The following is a 17,245-nucleotide window of genomic DNA, read 5'->3' on the forward strand; positions in this document are numbered from 1 at the left end:
GTCATCTATGATTGTAGTGCTTTGATTTTCGATTGCAGTGAAGTAAAACATGGTAAGAGTGAAGTAAAACATGGTTAGAGTGAAGTAAAACATGGTTAGAGTGAAGTGTCTCATCTATGATTGCAGTGCTTTGTTTTTCCATTTCAGTGAAGTAAAACATGGTAAGAGTGAAGTACAACATGGTTAGAGTGAAGTAAAATATGGTTAGAGTGAAGTGTCTCATCTATGATTGTAGTGCTTTGTTTTTCCATTTCAGTGAAATAAAACATGGTAAGAGTGAAGTAAAACAAGGCTAGAGTGAAGTATTCCAGTGTTAGAGTGAAGTGTCTGTCATCTATGATTGTAGTGCTCTGTAATTCCATTTCAGTGAAGTAAAACATGGTTAGAGTGAAGTAAAACAAGGCTAGAGTGAAGTGTCTGTCATCTATGATTGTAGTGCTTTGTTTTTCCATTTCAGTGAAGTATTCCAGTGTTAGAGTGAAGTATTCCAGTGTTAGAGTGAAGTGATTATTATTTATGTCTTATAGTGATTTTAACATGTAGGTACTGCATGATATTTGCTCCATTTACGGGCAAGGATAATCATGGTCGCCCTGTGACATTTGCTGCTGGCCTTTTATCCAAGGAAAGTGCCGACTCCTTTTCATGGTTATTTAAACAATTTGTGAAATGTATGGGTGTGGCTCCAAAGCTAATCGTAACCGACCAAGATTTAGGAATGAAAGTTGCTATTGCAGAGGTTCTTCTTAGTACGAGACACAGGTGGTGCATGTGGCATATAATGAATAAAGTTGCTGACAAATTGCCAAAGAACATGCTTGGTAGTGAAGAACTAAAGAAGGAATTGAATGCATGTGTTTGGTCGGAGTTGATAGAGCCTGATGCATTTGAAGAATCTTGGCATGCTATAATGGAAAGATATGGGCTGGCCAATAATGACTGGTTTTCATCAATGTTTGCATCTAGAAAGTTTTGGGTTCCAGCCTTTTTCCGTGATTTTCCGATGAGCTCGTTGATAAAGACAACATCTTTGTCTGAATCACAGAATAGCTTCTTTAAAAGGTACTCAAAGTGTCGGGCTAACCTTATGCTATTTTATATGAACTATAACCATGCTTTGGAGGCTCAGAGAAGTAATAGCGCAAAGCTTGAATACTATGATTCAACAAAAGTGCCTATATTGCGAACAGAATTGGAAATTGAGAAACATGCGTCAACAATATATAGTGGTAGTGCTTTTAATGCAATTCAAGAGGAGATAGTTTATGCATGTTTCTCTTTGTCTTGTTCAACTCTAGGAATGTCTACCAATAGAGAGAATGAAGTATATAACATAAATGACAAGGATTCAAACTCATGGACAGTGACTTACTCCATTGGCGATGACACCTATTTGTGTGGATGTAAAAAGTTTGAGAGACTTGGTCTATTGTGCAGCCATATACTTTGTGTGTTGAAATATAAGTTTGTTAAGTTGATACCCGAGAATTTGCGTGGATGGAGATGGTTGAAGTCACAGTTTGTGAAGCCAATACATGGAGGCTTTTGTGATGATGAAGAAATACTCTCTGTTGTGGACGAGAAGAAGATTGCATTTAAAAACTTGTATGCATTATTCTTTGAAATAGCACAAAGTATTGAAGGGAACATTGACCAAATCAATGCATTTACTGCAATTATTGAAGAAGGTAAGAAGCAGCTTCTCGGAAGTGTTGTTCTGTCTTCGACAGAGAAGAGAACATTGATTGAGAATTTCTATGGCTCACAAGTTCCAAACATTATTGAAGTTCATCCTCCTAATGTTGTCAGTACAAAGGGAAGTGGTAGTAGGAGAAAATCCAAGAAGGAGTCGGCAGTGAAGTTAGCAATGAAACCAGGCCGAAAGTGTGGAAATTGTCATGTGATTGGACACCATGATTCCAGGAACTGCAAAAAGGTGAATGAGAAGGCAAAACAGAGGCAGTGAGTATTTGGAAAGAAACAGTTCACTTTGTAGCCTTTTTAGAGCACCAATGACTCATTTTTATTACACTTTTGAGTGATTTTTATCTCAATTCAAACTTTGTTTTTATGTTAAGCTCAATTGCGAATAAATTCAATTTTATTTGTGTTCGTTTTACTGCTTACAAGTCTTTAGTTCGCTTATTACATGTTTTGGTTCATTTATAGTGATGTAATATTGATTATCGTGTAATAAACAAGAATAGATGACAAATACTTCACTCTAACATTGGAATACTTCACTCTAGCCTTGTTTTACATCACTGAAATGGAAAAACAAAGCACTGCAATCATAGATGAGACACTTCACTCTAACCATGTTTTACTTCACTCTAACCATGTTTTACTTCACTCTTACCATGTTTTACTTCACTGCAATCGAAAATCAAAGCACTACAATCATAGATGACAGACACTTCACTCTAGCCTTGTTTTACTTCACTCTAACCATGTTTTACTTCACTGAAATGGAATTACAGAGCACTACAATCATAGATGACAGACACTTCACTCTAACACTGGAATACTTCACTCTAGCCTTGTTTTACTTCACTCTTACCATGGTTTACTTCACTGAAATGGAAAAACAAAGCACTACAATCATAGATGAGACACTTCACTCTAACCATGTTTTACTTCAGTCTAACCATGTTTTACTTCACTCTTACCATGTTTTACTTCACTGAAATGGAATTACAGAGCACTACAAGCATGGATAAACAGACACTTCACTCTAACACTGTAATACTTCACTCTAGCTTTGTTTTACTTCACTCCAATGATGTGCATTGTGTATATAGTGAAGTATATTGTGCATATAGTGAACTATATTGTGCATATAGTGAAGTAAATAGCTCGAGAGTAAATAGGAACTAACTATTGAATTTAAATGAAGTTTTGTACAATAGTTCATGAACGCTTGAAGTTTACAATCATGTTTTCCACATCTATGTCCATATTTTTCTCACATTCTTTATAATGCTTTGATGTTGTTACCATGTTTTTTAATGACTCATGGTTTATTTCTGACAACATTAATGCGCTGCAATACTTTGCTCTTAGTCTTTGGAGTATTCCCTTGCTCCTTGTAGATAATCCACATTTCCAATCTTGTTCCCGCTCACCATAATAACATTCCATATGTCTCATCAAAAAAACTCCACAATCTTCTGCATTTGATGTTGTTCTCCAAGACATTTTTAGCCTCTTTATGGTAACATCTTTTATTGATTTGCATTGCACGTGATAACCCATTTTTGTCAAATAATGACAAAAATACATTCTCTGCAATATATTATCATGAATATCAGAGGTAGTTCACTGTAAAGAGTATTCTAGTTCACTGTAATCACAAAATACTTCACTATATATCATGTATACTTACCACAGTTTCAGGTATGCTACCATAATTGATTGTGATGTCCTCATCACTACCATTCTTTGAATTGTCAATCACCACTATGCTTTTAGTGCTAAATCTAAAGCATATGGTGTAGTAATGTTCCGCAGCACAAATTGGAAAGAACACCTACAAAGATGATAACAATTTCAGAATAAAAACAACAGTGAATATAACAAAGAATCTTTTATATTCAATATTTACCAAATCTACGTCGACCCACTTGAAATACGGAATTTTTTTAATCTCATCTTCTAGATTGCTACAGAATCTATCAATTGTGGTGTTGATGTCCGCCCCATCAGGCCGTTGTACAACTGTATACAGCTGAAAGATGAGACAAGTCAAATCTGGATATAAATAATTCACTATAGTGAACATATAGTGAAGTAAACATGCTTTATAATGAACATATACCATCAGTTCATTTTTCAAAATTTATACTATTCTTACACATAGGTATGTTGTAAAAAACAGGCGCCTCGATGAAGATAGAGCCCTGTATTCTTCCATGTTATTCAAATAAGATGCCCACGCGTTGATCACACCCACTTCTACTAGCTCATGCGGCAACAGTGAACAAAATTCTCTTTTTGTTACAATTACAACATCATCATCATACAATATGTTGTCCCTGTTCAAACATGTATGTGTGTTAAGATTTCTTTTGTATATTTTTTCTTCTAAATAAGAACTATAATATAAATCTTACTCATTTAATTTAGGTGTTGTCATAATCCAAAAAAATATTTGTGACTCTTGCAAGGTAAACTTTGTTTTTGCCTGAACCATTCTTTCATAGAATGGAGATCGCAGAGCAGCGGCTTTTCTCTTCTCAGCTTTTGAACGTATTGCCATTTGTTCAATCCTAGCACTTGCCTGTCAGGGCAAGAATGAGATGAAAACTTCACTACTATATTGTTTATATACTTCACTTTATAAGACATATAGTTCAATGGATGTTTATTTTTACATTACTGAAATAGAAAAATAGAGCAAGTTTTACTTCACAATAACCATGTTTTACTGAAATGGAAAAAAAAGCACTACAAGCATGGATAAACAGACACTTCACTCTAACACTGGAATACTTCACTACAAGCATGTTTTAATCATGTTTTACATCACTGAAATGGAAAAACAAAGCACTACAATCATAGATGACAGACACTTCACTCTAACACTAGAATACTTCACTCTAGCCATGTTTTACTTCACTGAAATGGAAAAACAAAGCACTTAATACGTTTTAATAATAACCCTAAACAAATTCTGCTATAATAATAGTCACAATTTTAATTAATGTATATAAAAGCTGTCATGTCAAAATTACATATCCCGTAAACTAAAAACAAAATACCAGAACCCTCCACTCTCATATTGAAGTACTTCTAATATCAATAAAATCAATTTTATATCACGATGATAGTATTTTGAATAAACTTGAACAAATAGTGGTTCTGGTAACATGATTGTACGAATAACGAGTTTACGCACCAAATAAAACAATGAAAATAGCTAAGGGCAAGGCTGATCGCCCCGGAAAACGATAGAGGGTGCCTTGGAATGTGGTGAAGAGCGGTGGCAGATCAACGGAAGAGAAGAGCAGCAGCTCCGAGCCCATGAGCTCCGCAGTGAGCGCTGCATCGTCGCGGATCAGAGCGACTCGGAGGCAGTCTCGTGGTAGGCCGCCGACGGGAAAAAGAAGAGCGCGATTCGAAACTCTTGGGCCACACCGACTCCCTCGGAACCTTGGTGGAAACACAGGCCTTCAAACCGTCAAATACTCCACAAGTAAATTCCAAGTCAGAGTAAACCACAAAACGCCCCGCCCAAGACGACCGAATCACAGGCTGCGTTGGGTATTCGCAGGGACAATTAGGCTTATAATCACCACCACGAGATTCTTCCCCAATTCCACATCCATAACCATACCACTCGTGGCTCCACAAAATAACCGTTGGAGCCATCTTCATTTTCTTGGATTTTTGGCTGGAACTCTTACTCTCCTCCTCGTTGGAAGCAGAAGCAGAAGCAGAAGCAGAGTATCATTTTCTTTTCCTGCAGCTTCTTGCTTTCAATTGGCTCTCACAAGATCCACACGACGAGTAATTCGTATTCTCCATTGCTCTTAACTAAACTCTCTCTCTGGTTTTTTACTCTCTAGAATTCTCTCAATAAAGTTTATCGCAATCCTCAAAATCTGGTTTCCACGAGAATTTTGAACCTGCGCCGCTGTGCGCTCTCTCTATATATAAATGAAATAACCCTAACTTTAGCTGAGTTTGAAAGGAAAGTGGTGTATTTCTAAATCTTGGAAGGCAAGAAATTAAACGGCTACGAGATTAATTAAGGCAACGTCCGTATCTTGGATATGATTTAGATAATCTGATGCATTTACTTATACGTCTGCGAGATTAATTGAGGCAACGTCCGTATTATCAGGCTACTACTCAATCTTTGAAATTCATGTTTTATGGAGTACTCAACTTTGATAATTGAATAAATTCTATTCCAACTTTTTAAACCTAGATCTATTTTTTTTTCAATTTGTATCAATTTATCAATCATTTGTAGATAATTTTTTTAGTAAATATAAAAAAATAGTTGAGACAAAGGTAATATAGTAAGTCATCAACCGTTGAAGTGAAGTTTCAATTATAAAAAATTCAGATATATAATTGGTAACTTTATAAATTAGGATAAACTTACTATAATTATAAAAAATGATAAGCTTTACATATAAATTTGATAAATTTTAAGCGTTGGGATAAAAATGATTAGACAAAACGTTACTACCTCTGTCCCTGAAAATTTGATACAGTTTACTATTTTGGTTCGTCCCTAAAAATTTGATACACTTCACTTTTACCATTTTTGGTAGTGGACCCCATATTCCACTAACTCATTCCCACTCACATTTTATTATAAAACTAATACTTTAAAAGTAGGACCCACATCCCACCAACTTTTTCAACCCACTTTCCATTACATTTCTTAAAACCCGTGTCGGGTCAAAGTGTAGCAAATTTTAGGGGACGGAGGTAATATAAATTAGAAGTTCACATATTAAATATTCAATTCAAGTATTTACTGAAAAAGTCAAATTAAAGGAGAAAAGGGGCTATCGTAAAAGTTAAAGATAAGTATTAGGGTCCGTTTGATAACCTAGTAAAGCCAAGATATAGATATATAACCATTCATTTCTAAATGTTTGGTATCCTATTTACACTATCCCAAAGCCCGTGTAATTGACTATGGCCCATCTTGGCCCGGCAGATACAGCCTCAAAATGTGCAGATACGTATCTTACCAATTTGGTGGGATACTATTCCTACCTCAATTTATGGATCCAGACAAAATAAAAAATCTCCTCTGTACCCTTCTACCGTCAAATCTCAACGCTAGGGCAATCCTCCATTCACAACAATCCTCCATAGTTGACGCAGGGCATCGATTTGATTAGAATTTCATCTCTTCCATTCACAACAATCCTCCATGGTTGACGCTAGGGCATCGATTTGATTAGAATTTCATCTGCAAGGATTTCTTCTGGTCAGGTATTCCTTTTCCGTTTTTTCTCTATTTTTCTATGATCTTTTTCACCATTAAATTCTTTGTGAGTTATCAATTTGTTGTCAGTTTCGATTGAATTTTTCTACCCCCAATTCAACTGCTCAGTTCTTCCTTTTCCGTTCTTTCTCTATTTTTCTATGAACTTTTTCACCATGAAATTCTTGGTGAGTTATCAATTTGTCGATTGTGATTGAATGTTTCTACCCCCAATTCAATGTAATTGATGAGTTTCAAATATATTTGTTGTTTATTGTGATTGAATTTATCTGTCCCCAATTGAATAGATATAAATCGTGTGATTGAATTGTTCTGGCCACAATTCCATATTCTGCCTCTTGATTTTAGCCAAAAATAAAGCTTTTTACAGTGAATTTATCTGGCCACATCCAGCATAGAACACAAGATTTTATTTGACAGATTATTGGATTGTTTGTAAATTTTGTCAAGGTTTGCCTTATATGTTTGGGTGTTTGAATCATTTGTAACTGAATTGTTGTCTAATATATAATCATATTATTATTTTTTTTATCAGATCACAAGATCACAGTGTTATGGAGACTGGTAAATTATCTGATGCATCAATTGCCTTAATACTTGAGGACATTATGCACAACTACAGGTTCGAAACAATGTGTATTCTTTACCTAATAGCTGCAAGGACTCGTAGCAGAGCGCGTAGTCGACGAGCAGCGGCTAGACAACCATTCACCATAATAAGTCGGATGCCAAATCAAGTTAATCACATGGATAGGTTAGTAGGAGCCACATATGTCGATTGTGTGAACAACCTCCGAATGGACCGTAACACATTTGGGAGGTTATGTCAGTTACTTAGACATATAGGAGGTCTTACGGATGGGAAATATGTTGTTGTGGAGGAGCAAGTAGCTATATTCTTAAGTATCTTAGCACACCATAAAAAGAATAGGATTGTTAAATTTGATTTTTTGAGATCGGGACAGACAATATCTCACTATGTACATCGTGTTCTACATGCGATTTTAAAGATGCACACCCTTTTTTTGGTGAAGCCTGACCCAATAACCGATGATTGCCTTGATCCACGATGGAAGTGGTTTAAGGTAACTTTATATATGTTGATTCTAGCACTCGTTAAACCAATTCAATGCTGCTCACTTTGTTGTCGAAAATTATAGGGTTGTCTGGGAGCCCTTGATGGGACGTATATCAACATGCTTGTGCCAAATGCAGACAAGCCAAGGTATCGGACACGGAAGGGACAAATATCGACAAACACATTGGCTGTGTGTGATCGATATATGAGGTTTGTTTATGTTTTACCGGGATGGGAAGGCTCGGCTGCAGATTCTAGAGTACTTCGTGACGCAGTCAATCGGGTTCATGGATTGCGAGTACCAAGAGGTAATTTAACATATCACACACCTAGTGCTCCACACATTGTCGGCTGACATCATTTTTTAAAATATTTGGTCACTTGTGAATTTTGTTTTATTTTATGGTATGAACATAGGGAATTATTACTTGTGCGACAATGGGTACGCAAACTGCGATGGATTCTTGACTCCATACAAAGCTGTACGTTACCATTTAAAGGATTGGGGCCCTATTGCAGAAATGCCTCAGAACCCAAAGGAAATTTTTAACATGAGACACACCAGAGCACGTAATGTGATTGAGAGAGCCTTTGCTGTAATAAAAATGCGTTGGGCAATTCTGCGTAGTGCAGCATTCTACCCGGTTAAAGTCCAAATTCGATTAATTATGGCCTGTTTTTTGCTTCATAATTTTATTCGCTCTGAGATGACATCTGATCCAATAGAGCAAGAAATAGATGGTGTTGAAGGTGATGAGGATGCTGAACATGATGACGAAGGGATAGAATTTGTGGATGGTGTAGAACCTTCAACGGAGTGGAACCAAAAACGTGAAGAAATGGCGCAAGTCATGTGGGACCAGGTGTGTGCAATTGCAATGCGTATTATTGCATTAAAATTTTATGCATGTGTTTTACAAATTTTTCCACTAAATTATGTTTCTGTTTTAATTTTTGATGTGTCTTTCTTTTAAAATAATTTTCATTTCATATGTAGAGACAAGGTGCTGGAGCATGATGACACTATGTTGGTGCTGGATTGCAGTTGCGGAGGGGAAAATGTCTTTAGTGTGTGAGCAAGGCTGCACAATCATGGTGCAATGACTCTAGAAAAAATTTGAAGTCCAACTAGTTCTAATTTTCATAGCTATTGTGCTTGAATTATTTAGATTTGCAATAGGTAGTGGAACTGGTATCTAGTATTATTATTTCTCCTTTTTTATATTTATGTTTTGGTGAACAAGTTGAACATGATATGCATGATGGTTATTATTTCTCTTTTTTGGCAATGTAGCTAATGGTTATTTTTGCTTTTAATGATTGGTCGTTGCTGTCTTGTGTGTTTGCCTGATGGTAGGGTGAGTTTTACCTTAAATGCTAGGGTGAGGTTTACCTAAGAGCTCTGCTCTCAGAAAAATCTCTGTTTTACTAAGAATCAAAAGCCTTGATGTTACTAGTATTCAGTAAAAATCTCCAAATGTTGATTATACAGTAAAGGCAACAGAGAATTGGAATAAATGTTCAAAAGTTATAAATGATGTGGGGAAAATGAAAACCGACTAGCTAGCAAAGAAGACAAAAATAAGAAGAAATCAACAAAATTTCAGTCATCAAACTCATGCATAGGTAGTTGGCTGCAAGTTATTCAGTTTTGTTGCAGGCAAAGAATACATCCATGACCAATGCACAATCATCACACATCATCACTTGGAGACATGATGAAGATTTTATCCTCTTTATATATGAAAAGAATTTCATAATTTTTCTTCTCTAGAAGAGATAATATTTTTCTTCTATTAGCTATACATAAAATTTTCAATTAACTGCAATTCACCACAACTTGCACAAAAACACTACCCAATCACGTACAACTATTGGATTTACTGAAAGAAAATGATATAAAGAAGAATGTATGAATGGTAAGGAAAAATAAGCAAACACAAAATAGATAATGATTCAAAATACGTTTCCAAGTTCAAAAAAACATCACAAAAAAAGGTTCACCATATGCAAAAATTGAAATTGGTTCAAAACACATTACTAAATTCAAAACATCTTAAAAAAAGGCTTCTTAGTCTATTATTCTCCAATAAAAAACATGAAATCATTTTGGCGAGAGCTGCTCCAACACCATTTGCACATACTCCTTCTTTGCTATCTCACGCAGCCCCATGAAAAAGTCGAGGCGTTCCACCTCATCCAGAATAAAGCCACACACGGCAAACTGTTGCCTAATTGTTAGGCCCGACACAACTTCAACAAGATCGAACACTTCTTTTCGAGCTTTGGTGAGGTCAAACTCATATCCGATACGAGAAGCCAAGCATTGAAGACGATCATTGGTAGCATCGTGCATTTTTCCAAGCATATCAACGAGACCATCATCCATTTCTCCCAGAGCCTTGCGCTTCTTTGTCTTTGTCGATGTATTCTGCGTTATTATTTCACCCACGTCATTAAATACACCTTCTGAGTCAGCAATAGGAGACTGCTGGTCGGGCACTTGGTTGGGCATGAAGAAATCTCCGAAGCCTGCATTATAGTTATTACCTTCGCCAAGCCCCCGAGGTTCTCTTGTGTGCATATGTTGTTTACTGCATCCATTATGTCCTCCGTGCCTTCCCCGTTGGCTCGATCCTTACCAAAAATCTCCTTCCAGTCGTCAAAGTAGGGCCATGATTTGGCACGCATGAACTTTGCATTTCCATCTTTCTGCAAAAAAATAAATTAAGAAAATTTAGCATCAATTATCAAACCTTCACAATCAATAAAGAAAAAGTTTTATCAGCAATAAAACTAAGTAAAGAAGATTTGAGAATGATAAATTACTTTTTCTCGGAGAAAAGAAAATTAATCAAGCCACGTCCTAGTCATGGTGAATAAAAATTGGCAAAATTTATGTTTACTTCTTTCCCTTCTCAAATAAAAGAAAATTAATCAAGCCACGTACTATAGATTATTGCTACACAATTCAGTTTCTATACACAGGCATACCTTCACAATTTCTGCCCACTGTTGGTCATCACAGTCAATTTTGTGGTCTTCATTCAGATTAAAACCGACACCACTTAAATTAAGGATCTGTTGAAGAGAGTAATAGCTCTCTTTCCATGCAGACACCTTCGATATGATATTGGGATTAACCTTCAGATCAGTTGTCGGAAACTCGCGGCGTAGCGCCTCTTCCAGCCTAACAAGGTATCCGGCGCGAAATCCATTATCAGATTTCCAACCCTGAGCAACGAGCTCCTTCAAGGTCGCGAGTAGAACCCCTTCCTCCCGATCAGTCCAAATACGCCGAGTCCTTTCGCTTTTGGGTTGTTGGGGTCGAAGACCCCCGCCAGTTCCTGGTCGTAATATCATTCAAACACACACCAAATTCAGCGCATATGATTCTGCGGAATTAACGAGGCCAAAATGAATTATCTAAACACAAACCGCGACCACCAGAAGAGGAGCCCACGATTGCTTTGCTACCCCGGAAATCAGCCATGTGGCCTAGAAAAACCAACTACATCATGTTTGGCCATGACAATCACACACATATAGTGAAAAAACACAACACGTGAAGATTTAGTAGGATTTAATAGAGAGCCTAATAGTAAGATTTAATAGAGAGCCTAATGCCAGTAACAGAAGTTTGTTTACCTTTCGAAGAATCGTGCACAAGAACGAAGCCGCTTGAGAAATAAGGAGGAGGGGAAGGAGAGTGAAATGCGATGTTCTTTTTTGTTTCTCCCACGTAGAGTATATATAGGAAATAAACAGATTCAATCATTTAGGTTTAGAGGGAGCCGCCATAGTAAGGATGGAAAAAAGAGCGCCAAATTTTTGATATCAGATTCAATCATTTAGGTTTAGAGGGATCCGCCATCAGAAATAAGGAGGGAAAGAAGAGCGCCAAATATTTGATATCAGATTCAATCATTTAGGTTTAGAGGGATCCGCCATTAGAAATAAGGAGGGAAAGAAGAGCGCCAAATTTTTGATATTATTTTTTGTTTCCAGTATATAGGAACGAAAGGATTTGATTAATGCACAAGATTTGATTTGTTAGCTACTTCACGAATTACAAATAATTAAATATTACTTGAAAAGAAATATTGTTTTGTTAAAAATCCTCTGATCACATACCTCTTTTAATATGACACTCAAATATTGTTGCATGAAGCGGGTAAATTTCTTGAGAAGATACTCGGGCGCTAGTACGTACTAACATATTATTGTTTTGTAAAGATGTTTTAATACACATAATAGATCTTCTCGGGCGCTAGTACGTACTAACATATTATTGTTTTGTAAAGATGTTTTAATACACATAATAGAGAGTTTTCACATGGCATCATTTTAAGAAATGAGAAATACTTTAAAACAATTGAGATTTGATTATGGAGTAGCACAAAGTTTAAGAAAAAAGCAATTCTCACTAAAGAGAAAGAGGAAAAAGTTGCGAGAGCATTTAGCTAAGGGAGACAAGAACCGTTGCACAACCTTATAGGAATAAGAACAATTTTGCAATCTTACAACAAAAGGTCATAAACTTCTGCACATCTTGATACTTATAAACCACAACCAAACTTTATGGAACATAAATACAAGTGTTAAATCCAAAGCTTGCTACTGACAGCCTAGATTGTCAAAGCTTGGGCCGTATTCTACATTCTACATCAAATGACAGGTCATCAAAGAAATACTTGAACAGAGATCACAGAACATACTCAGCCAAGACAAGTTTTTAATATAACCAACATGATCAACAGGTCATATTCAACGTAGCTAGCATAAAAACACTAGCTAATCAAGTACACCTATTGGATTTTATTGAAAGAAAATGATAGAAAGAAGAATGGACAGATGACAAGGAAAAATAAGCAAACACAAAATATATATTGGTTCAAACCACATTTCCTAGTGACAAAAAACATCACAAAATAGCTTCATCATACTGAAAATAAATATTGGTTCAAAAACATTACTAAATTCAAAACATCATAAAAACGCTTGTCTTATTCTAAGTCTCTGTAAGGAGCTTGCTGGTCAGGCTTTGGATGGGCATGAAGAAATATCTGAAGTCCACATTATGGCGTGTCTTCCACGTTGGCTCTGTCCTTACCAAATATTTGCTTCCAATCGTCAAAGTAAGGCCATGATCGGTCACGCATGAACCTTACATATACATCTTTCTGCAATAAAAAAGTAAGAAAATCCTGCATCACTTATCAGTAATGAAACAAAAGTAAGAAGTAAGAAAATTTATCAGTAAAAAGTAAGAAAACCCTGCATCACTTATCATACTTACTATAATTAAAAAGAGTTTTTATCAGTAATGAAACAAAAGTAAAGAAGTATATAGATGATTTGAGAATGATAGGAATCACTTTTTTCTCAAAAGAAAAGAAATAAAATAAGCCGCTTCCTAGACACATTGAATAAACAATTGAGAAAATTTATTTTACATCTTCCATCCAACAAAGAGCGTAATATGTATACTACAAATTAGATCATTAGACACAAGCATACCTCCACAATTTCTGCCCACTGCTGGTCGTCACAGTCGATTCTGTGGTCTCCATTCAAATTAAAAGCAACCCCGCTCTGCTTAAGGATATATTCGAGAGTGTAATAACTTTTTTTCCATGCAGACACCTTCGATATGATATTGGGATAAACCTTCAGATCCGTTGTTGGAAACTCGCGGCGTAGCGCCTCTTCCAGTCTAACAAGGTATCCGGCACGGAATCCATGATCTGATTTCCAACCTTGAACAACAAGCTCCTTCAAGGTCGTCAGTAGAACATCTTCCTCCCGATCAGTCCATATACGTCGATTCAAAATACCTTGAAAATCAGCCATGTTGCCTAGAAACCAACGACGTCAAGTTTGGACACGACGATCGCACATATAGTGAAAATACAAATAATTTGAAGATTTTTTGGAAGATTTAACGTGTATGAAGTGTGTGCATAATCTTCTTGTTAAAATTATTTACAAAACATGGTTCAATAACAAGAGTATTTACCTTTCAAGAATAGTGCACAAGAAGAACAAAAGCCGCCGCTCGTGAGTATTAAGGAGGGAAAAAAGAGAGCAGAAATTGGAAGTTCAGTTTTTTTTCCCACGCAGAGTATATATAGGAAATCAAATGATTTAGGTTTGAGCGTGAGATTATAAGGGAAAAAATAAGCCAATTGTGATATTCTTTTTTTATTGAATGGAATTTAAAAGATTTGATTAGGTCAATACAAAGGACAATCTAGGAAATAAATTAATTTATTAAGGTCAAATTTGTCATTGCATATCTATTTCTTATTTCATAACTTCCCTACCAAACAAAGTGGGCTAAAAATAATTAACTAGGTTATCAAACGTGTGTTATTAAAATTATATCTTTTCCTAACTTGGCTTTAAATCTAGATCACTAACTAACCTAGGTATATTCCACGCCACTTATCAAACGGACCCTTACTGTATTAGTATGTGCTAAACTACGACCATAGCAATCTATTACTAATATTAATTCCAACTCAATAAAAGACAAACAATAGATTTAAACAACATATAACAACAAATCGTACAAAGATATCAATATCTAGCTAGCTACAATAGTATGTCCCTATAATTTCGCATATACTTAATTATGCGTGTGTTTGAATATATAGGATTTCAATTTCAACTCTGCAAAATACTATTGCTCACTTACATAAATCTTGTCATTAAATTTTCACAAACTTAATCAATGGATGAGTTATTAAATGGAGTATGATAAAACTGACATGAGGTGATCAACATCATTTTGAATACTGAAAAACCTTCCTAAATTATTGTACAGAGATAATATTTTTATGGCAAACTTGTGCCATCAACTCATTCTGCAGTAAGCACCAGCACGAATCTATAAGCTATAAGTAACCAACTAAAAGTAAAAAAGCCATTAATCTTCCCATTGAAAAGGGTGAATAATTAAAACATGGTAACTCAAAGTCCAAAATCATTTTGAATAAATACAACCAAATGGAGTATTAAATAGTAGTACATGCAAAATTCCAGAAATGAGAAAGATGTACTACAAAATTTTTAAAAAAAGTATAGATTTGAGGAGGATGAGTATGGAGCAGTAAGTAGTGTCAGAAATTGCATAGAATATTCCCAGACTGATTTAAGTATAATAAGTGCAAAGATTTATTGAGTGCATATGAAATGAAACAGAAGCAAGCTTATGCATACAGTTTAGTTGCACATAAAAAAAATCAGGCCAAGTAGCCTAAGGAAAAACAGAGAATATGTTAAAAAGAAAAGGAGAATAATAGTGAGTAATAAAAGTTGCAATGCATATAGTAGTACACTCCATATTTATATAGTGGCTGTGGCGGTTGGTTGGTGTAAATTAAGCAGCAGAAGGAGCAGGTATGTATGAAACCGCAGGCTCGGGGAGAGAAGCCAAGATGGATGGCCGTGATGCAACTGCCTTGAAATCCAACGACTCATCGTTGTACACGTCCCACCATTTCTTCACCAGCATCTTGATATCTTCCCTCTCCATGTTCGCTTCCTCCCCTGTGTACCTCCATGGCTTCGATCCCTGCACCCAATCCATCGTTTTTCTTACTACTTACTACTCTCCAATTAATCAACACAAAGATTATTAAAAAAGAGGCTTACAGCAGCGCAGTAGTGAACAACTTGGACTTTGTTGAGCTCAACATTTTCCGGGTGGCGCCACAGCATCGCAAGAACGAGGTTGTAGATGAGAGGAATCGGCTTGTACACTTTCTCAAAGAACATGTTCAAGAAATCCTGCTCAGCGAATGGTGTGGGCGGGGTGATGCGAAGGGTGTGTAGGAGGTCGTCGTAGGTGGCCTTGCTGGGCTCGAACACGAACATGCCCGCGTTGAAGTAGAGCGCAGGAGGTGACCCCATCTCACCCGGCCATGCCACCTTCTCCGGGCACTGCTGGCAATACCCAACCGAGTATTGTTTCGAATGGCTCCATGTCTTCTCGCAGAAGCAGTCCATCACAGCGTAGAAATACCCGTCCGGTGTGTCCAAGAGATGATCGATGTTTTCGTATACTTGGATGTCAGCATCAAGGTACACCATCTTCTTGTACTCCAAAAACTGTTATCACACACCAAACACGACAACTCACCTCAAAAGACGAGACTACAAAAAACAACTTTTTATTTTAGCGATGGAAATCAGTAATTACCGAGGGATTGCCCACTGTCAATAAACCACCCTTTTTTCGTAAGTCTATCGAGATAATGCATTTAGTCTATAAAGCCTACACCAGTAAAACTACTTACATTCCATATACGGAGTTTGGAGTAGTTGATGACGTAGTAGGCCATGGCGAACTGAATCTGATTTTGCGGGGGGTAGATGGGGACGATCTCCTTGACGATGCAACCTTGATCCCTCAAGATCTGGCGGTGCTCCTCCGGGACATCCGGCAAGATCGCCACGACAAGAGGGTAAGCGCTCTCGACCTTCCTCAAACCCTTAGCCAACCCGACCACGCCTTTCACATAGTCGCCCGCCCCAGCAAGGAACGTCACGTAGGCTTTCTCTGAGTCGAGCCCCGAGACTTTCACGTCGCTGGGGAGAGCAGATTCCACCGGAGCCATTGATGCTGAGGAGTTTAGGAAAAATAGGAAGCCCTAATTGCCTTTTTACTTCCTGGCATTCAAGGGCGAGGCTGCTCGTCTTTATATACTGCTCAAATCAAATGACATGCTCATGCACTGCAAATCAACCCCAAATGAAACTCGAATAAATGGAGGAATATTCTTTATTTCCTTTATATTTTTTCATTACGCTTTTTTCTTATAAAAAATGTGTTAGTATGTGGAGGGAATGAAAGAAGGTGAGCTGATGTTTCAGTTAACTTTTCATCTGAGCCTTATCAACTGAAGCAAAGGCTGAGATTTAATGGGCTTATTAAGTCATATTCGCGACATTATGGTTAGATATTATTAGTCCTCTTTCTATTTCCTAATTTCTTCCACGGGATTTTCCTAGAAATTTTGTCGATGAAATTTAAGCTAAATGAGAGGTTCATGTATTGGATGTCATTGTCTTCGTGGAATATAATTTTTCGATGAATATGTATGGTGAGAAAAAGTGATCGAGTTGCTATAGTCGTCTACATGTCGGTCGACGCATCATAAAAACAGTAATGTACGGGTATAATTTTG

General features: G+C 36.7%; 5 protein-coding genes across 6 annotated transcripts; 1 reads left to right on the forward strand and 4 right to left on the reverse strand.

Annotated features, from left to right (window-relative positions):
• Window positions 1-550: 550 nt before the first annotated feature.
• On the forward strand, window positions 551-1,966 carry LOC125221216 (protein FAR1-RELATED SEQUENCE 5-like). Its single transcript, XM_089061473.1, has one exon. It carries the CDS (start codon window positions 551-553, stop codon window positions 1,964-1,966), a length of 1,416 nt encoding a protein of 471 aa, XP_088917599.1.
• A 944-nt stretch (window positions 1,967-2,910) lies between these two features.
• Window positions 2,911-4,273, reverse strand: LOC148923382 (uncharacterized). The gene is made up of 5 exons (XM_089061474.1): window positions 4,113-4,273; window positions 3,854-4,034; window positions 3,605-3,727; window positions 3,386-3,529; window positions 2,911-3,285 (listed from the first exon to the last, which is right to left on the reverse strand). The coding sequence occupies exons 1-5, from the start codon at window positions 4,256-4,258 to the stop codon at window positions 2,911-2,913; spliced, it is 969 nt and encodes a 322-aa protein (XP_088917600.1). The 5' UTR covers window positions 4,259-4,273.
• Window positions 4,274-10,155: 5,882 nt separating this feature from the next.
• LOC148923383 (uncharacterized) lies at window positions 10,156-11,544 on the reverse strand. Its single transcript, XM_089061475.1, has 4 exons — window positions 11,490-11,544; window positions 11,046-11,398; window positions 10,602-10,763; window positions 10,156-10,482 (listed from the first exon to the last, which is right to left on the reverse strand). The coding sequence occupies exons 1-4, from the start codon at window positions 11,542-11,544 to the stop codon at window positions 10,156-10,158; spliced, it is 897 nt and encodes a 298-aa protein (XP_088917601.1).
• A 1,431-nt stretch (window positions 11,545-12,975) lies between these two features.
• On the reverse strand, window positions 12,976-15,066 carry LOC148923384 (uncharacterized). Of its 2 annotated transcripts, XM_089060703.1 has the most exons (3): window positions 14,071-15,066; window positions 13,572-13,909; window positions 12,976-13,258 (listed from the first exon to the last, which is right to left on the reverse strand). In XM_089060703.1, exons 2-3 carry the CDS (start codon window positions 13,902-13,904, stop codon window positions 13,130-13,132), a joined length of 462 nt encoding a protein of 153 aa, XP_088916829.1. In that variant the 5' UTR covers window positions 13,905-13,909; window positions 14,071-15,066; the 3' UTR covers window positions 12,976-13,129. The 2 variants fall into 2 exon arrangements, with proteins under 2 accessions (XP_088916829.1, XP_088916830.1); XM_089060704.1 differs by lacking the exon at window positions 14,071-15,066 and having other exon boundaries at window positions 12,976-13,234; window positions 13,572-14,064.
• Window positions 15,067-15,206: 140 nt separating this feature from the next.
• On the reverse strand, window positions 15,207-16,830 carry LOC125208269 (galactinol synthase 1). Its single transcript, XM_048107851.2, has 3 exons — window positions 16,355-16,830; window positions 15,711-16,166; window positions 15,207-15,630 (listed from the first exon to the last, which is right to left on the reverse strand). Exons 1-3 carry the CDS (start codon window positions 16,673-16,675, stop codon window positions 15,436-15,438), a joined length of 972 nt encoding a protein of 323 aa, XP_047963808.1. The 5' UTR covers window positions 16,676-16,830; the 3' UTR covers window positions 15,207-15,435.
• Between the last annotated feature and the right edge of the window lie 415 nt (window positions 16,831-17,245).

Source organism: Salvia hispanica, chromosome 6, assembly GCF_029641045.1.
Source record: "Salvia hispanica isolate PSC_SH4W2 chromosome 6, Shi_PSC_v1, whole genome shotgun sequence".
In the NCBI taxonomy this organism is placed as follows: Eukaryota; Viridiplantae; Streptophyta; class Magnoliopsida; order Lamiales; family Lamiaceae; genus Salvia; species Salvia hispanica.

Coding starts and splice junctions, on each gene's coding strand:
- LOC148923384 (XM_089060703.1), bottom strand. CDS start 13,904: ATGGCTGATTTTCAAGGTATTTTGAATCGACGTATATGGACTGATCGG. Junction 13,259..13,571: donor AGTGGGCAGAAATTGTGGAG/GTATGCTTGTGT, acceptor TAAGTGATGCAG/GATTTTCTTACTTTTTTATT.
- LOC148923382 (XM_089061474.1), bottom strand. CDS start 4,258: ATGGCAATACGTTCAAAAGCTGAGAAGAGAAAAGCCGCTGCTCTGCGA. Junction 4,035..4,112: donor ACAACACCTAAATTAAATGA/GTAAGATTTATA, acceptor ATGTTTGAACAG/GGACAACATATTGTATGATG. Junction 3,728..3,853: donor TTTTTACAACATACCTATGT/GTAAGAATAGTA, acceptor CTCATCTTTCAG/CTGTATACAGTTGTACAACG.
- LOC125208269 (XM_048107851.2), bottom strand. CDS start 16,675: ATGGCTCCGGTGGAATCTGCTCTCCCCAGCGACGTGAAAGTCTCGGGG. Junction 16,167..16,354: donor CCAAACTCCGTATATGGAAT/GTAAGTAGTTTT, acceptor GTGTGATAACAG/TTTTTGGAGTACAAGAAGAT. Junction 15,631..15,710: donor TTGTTCACTACTGCGCTGCT/GTAAGCCTCTTT, acceptor GATTGGGTGCAG/GGATCGAAGCCATGGAGGTA.
- LOC148923383 (XM_089061475.1), bottom strand. CDS start 11,544: ATGGCTGATTTCCGGGGTAGCAAAGCAATCGTGGGCTCCTCTTCTGGT. Junction 11,399..11,489: donor CTCCTCTTCTGGTGGTCGCG/GTTTGTGTTTAG, acceptor TATTACGACCAG/GAACTGGCGGGGGTCTTCGA. Junction 10,764..11,045: donor AGTGGGCAGAAATTGTGAAG/GTATGCCTGTGT, acceptor ATTTTTTTGCAG/AAAGATGGAAATGCAAAGTT.
- LOC125221216 (XM_089061473.1), top strand. CDS start 551: ATGATATTTGCTCCATTTACGGGCAAGGATAATCATGGTCGCCCTGTG.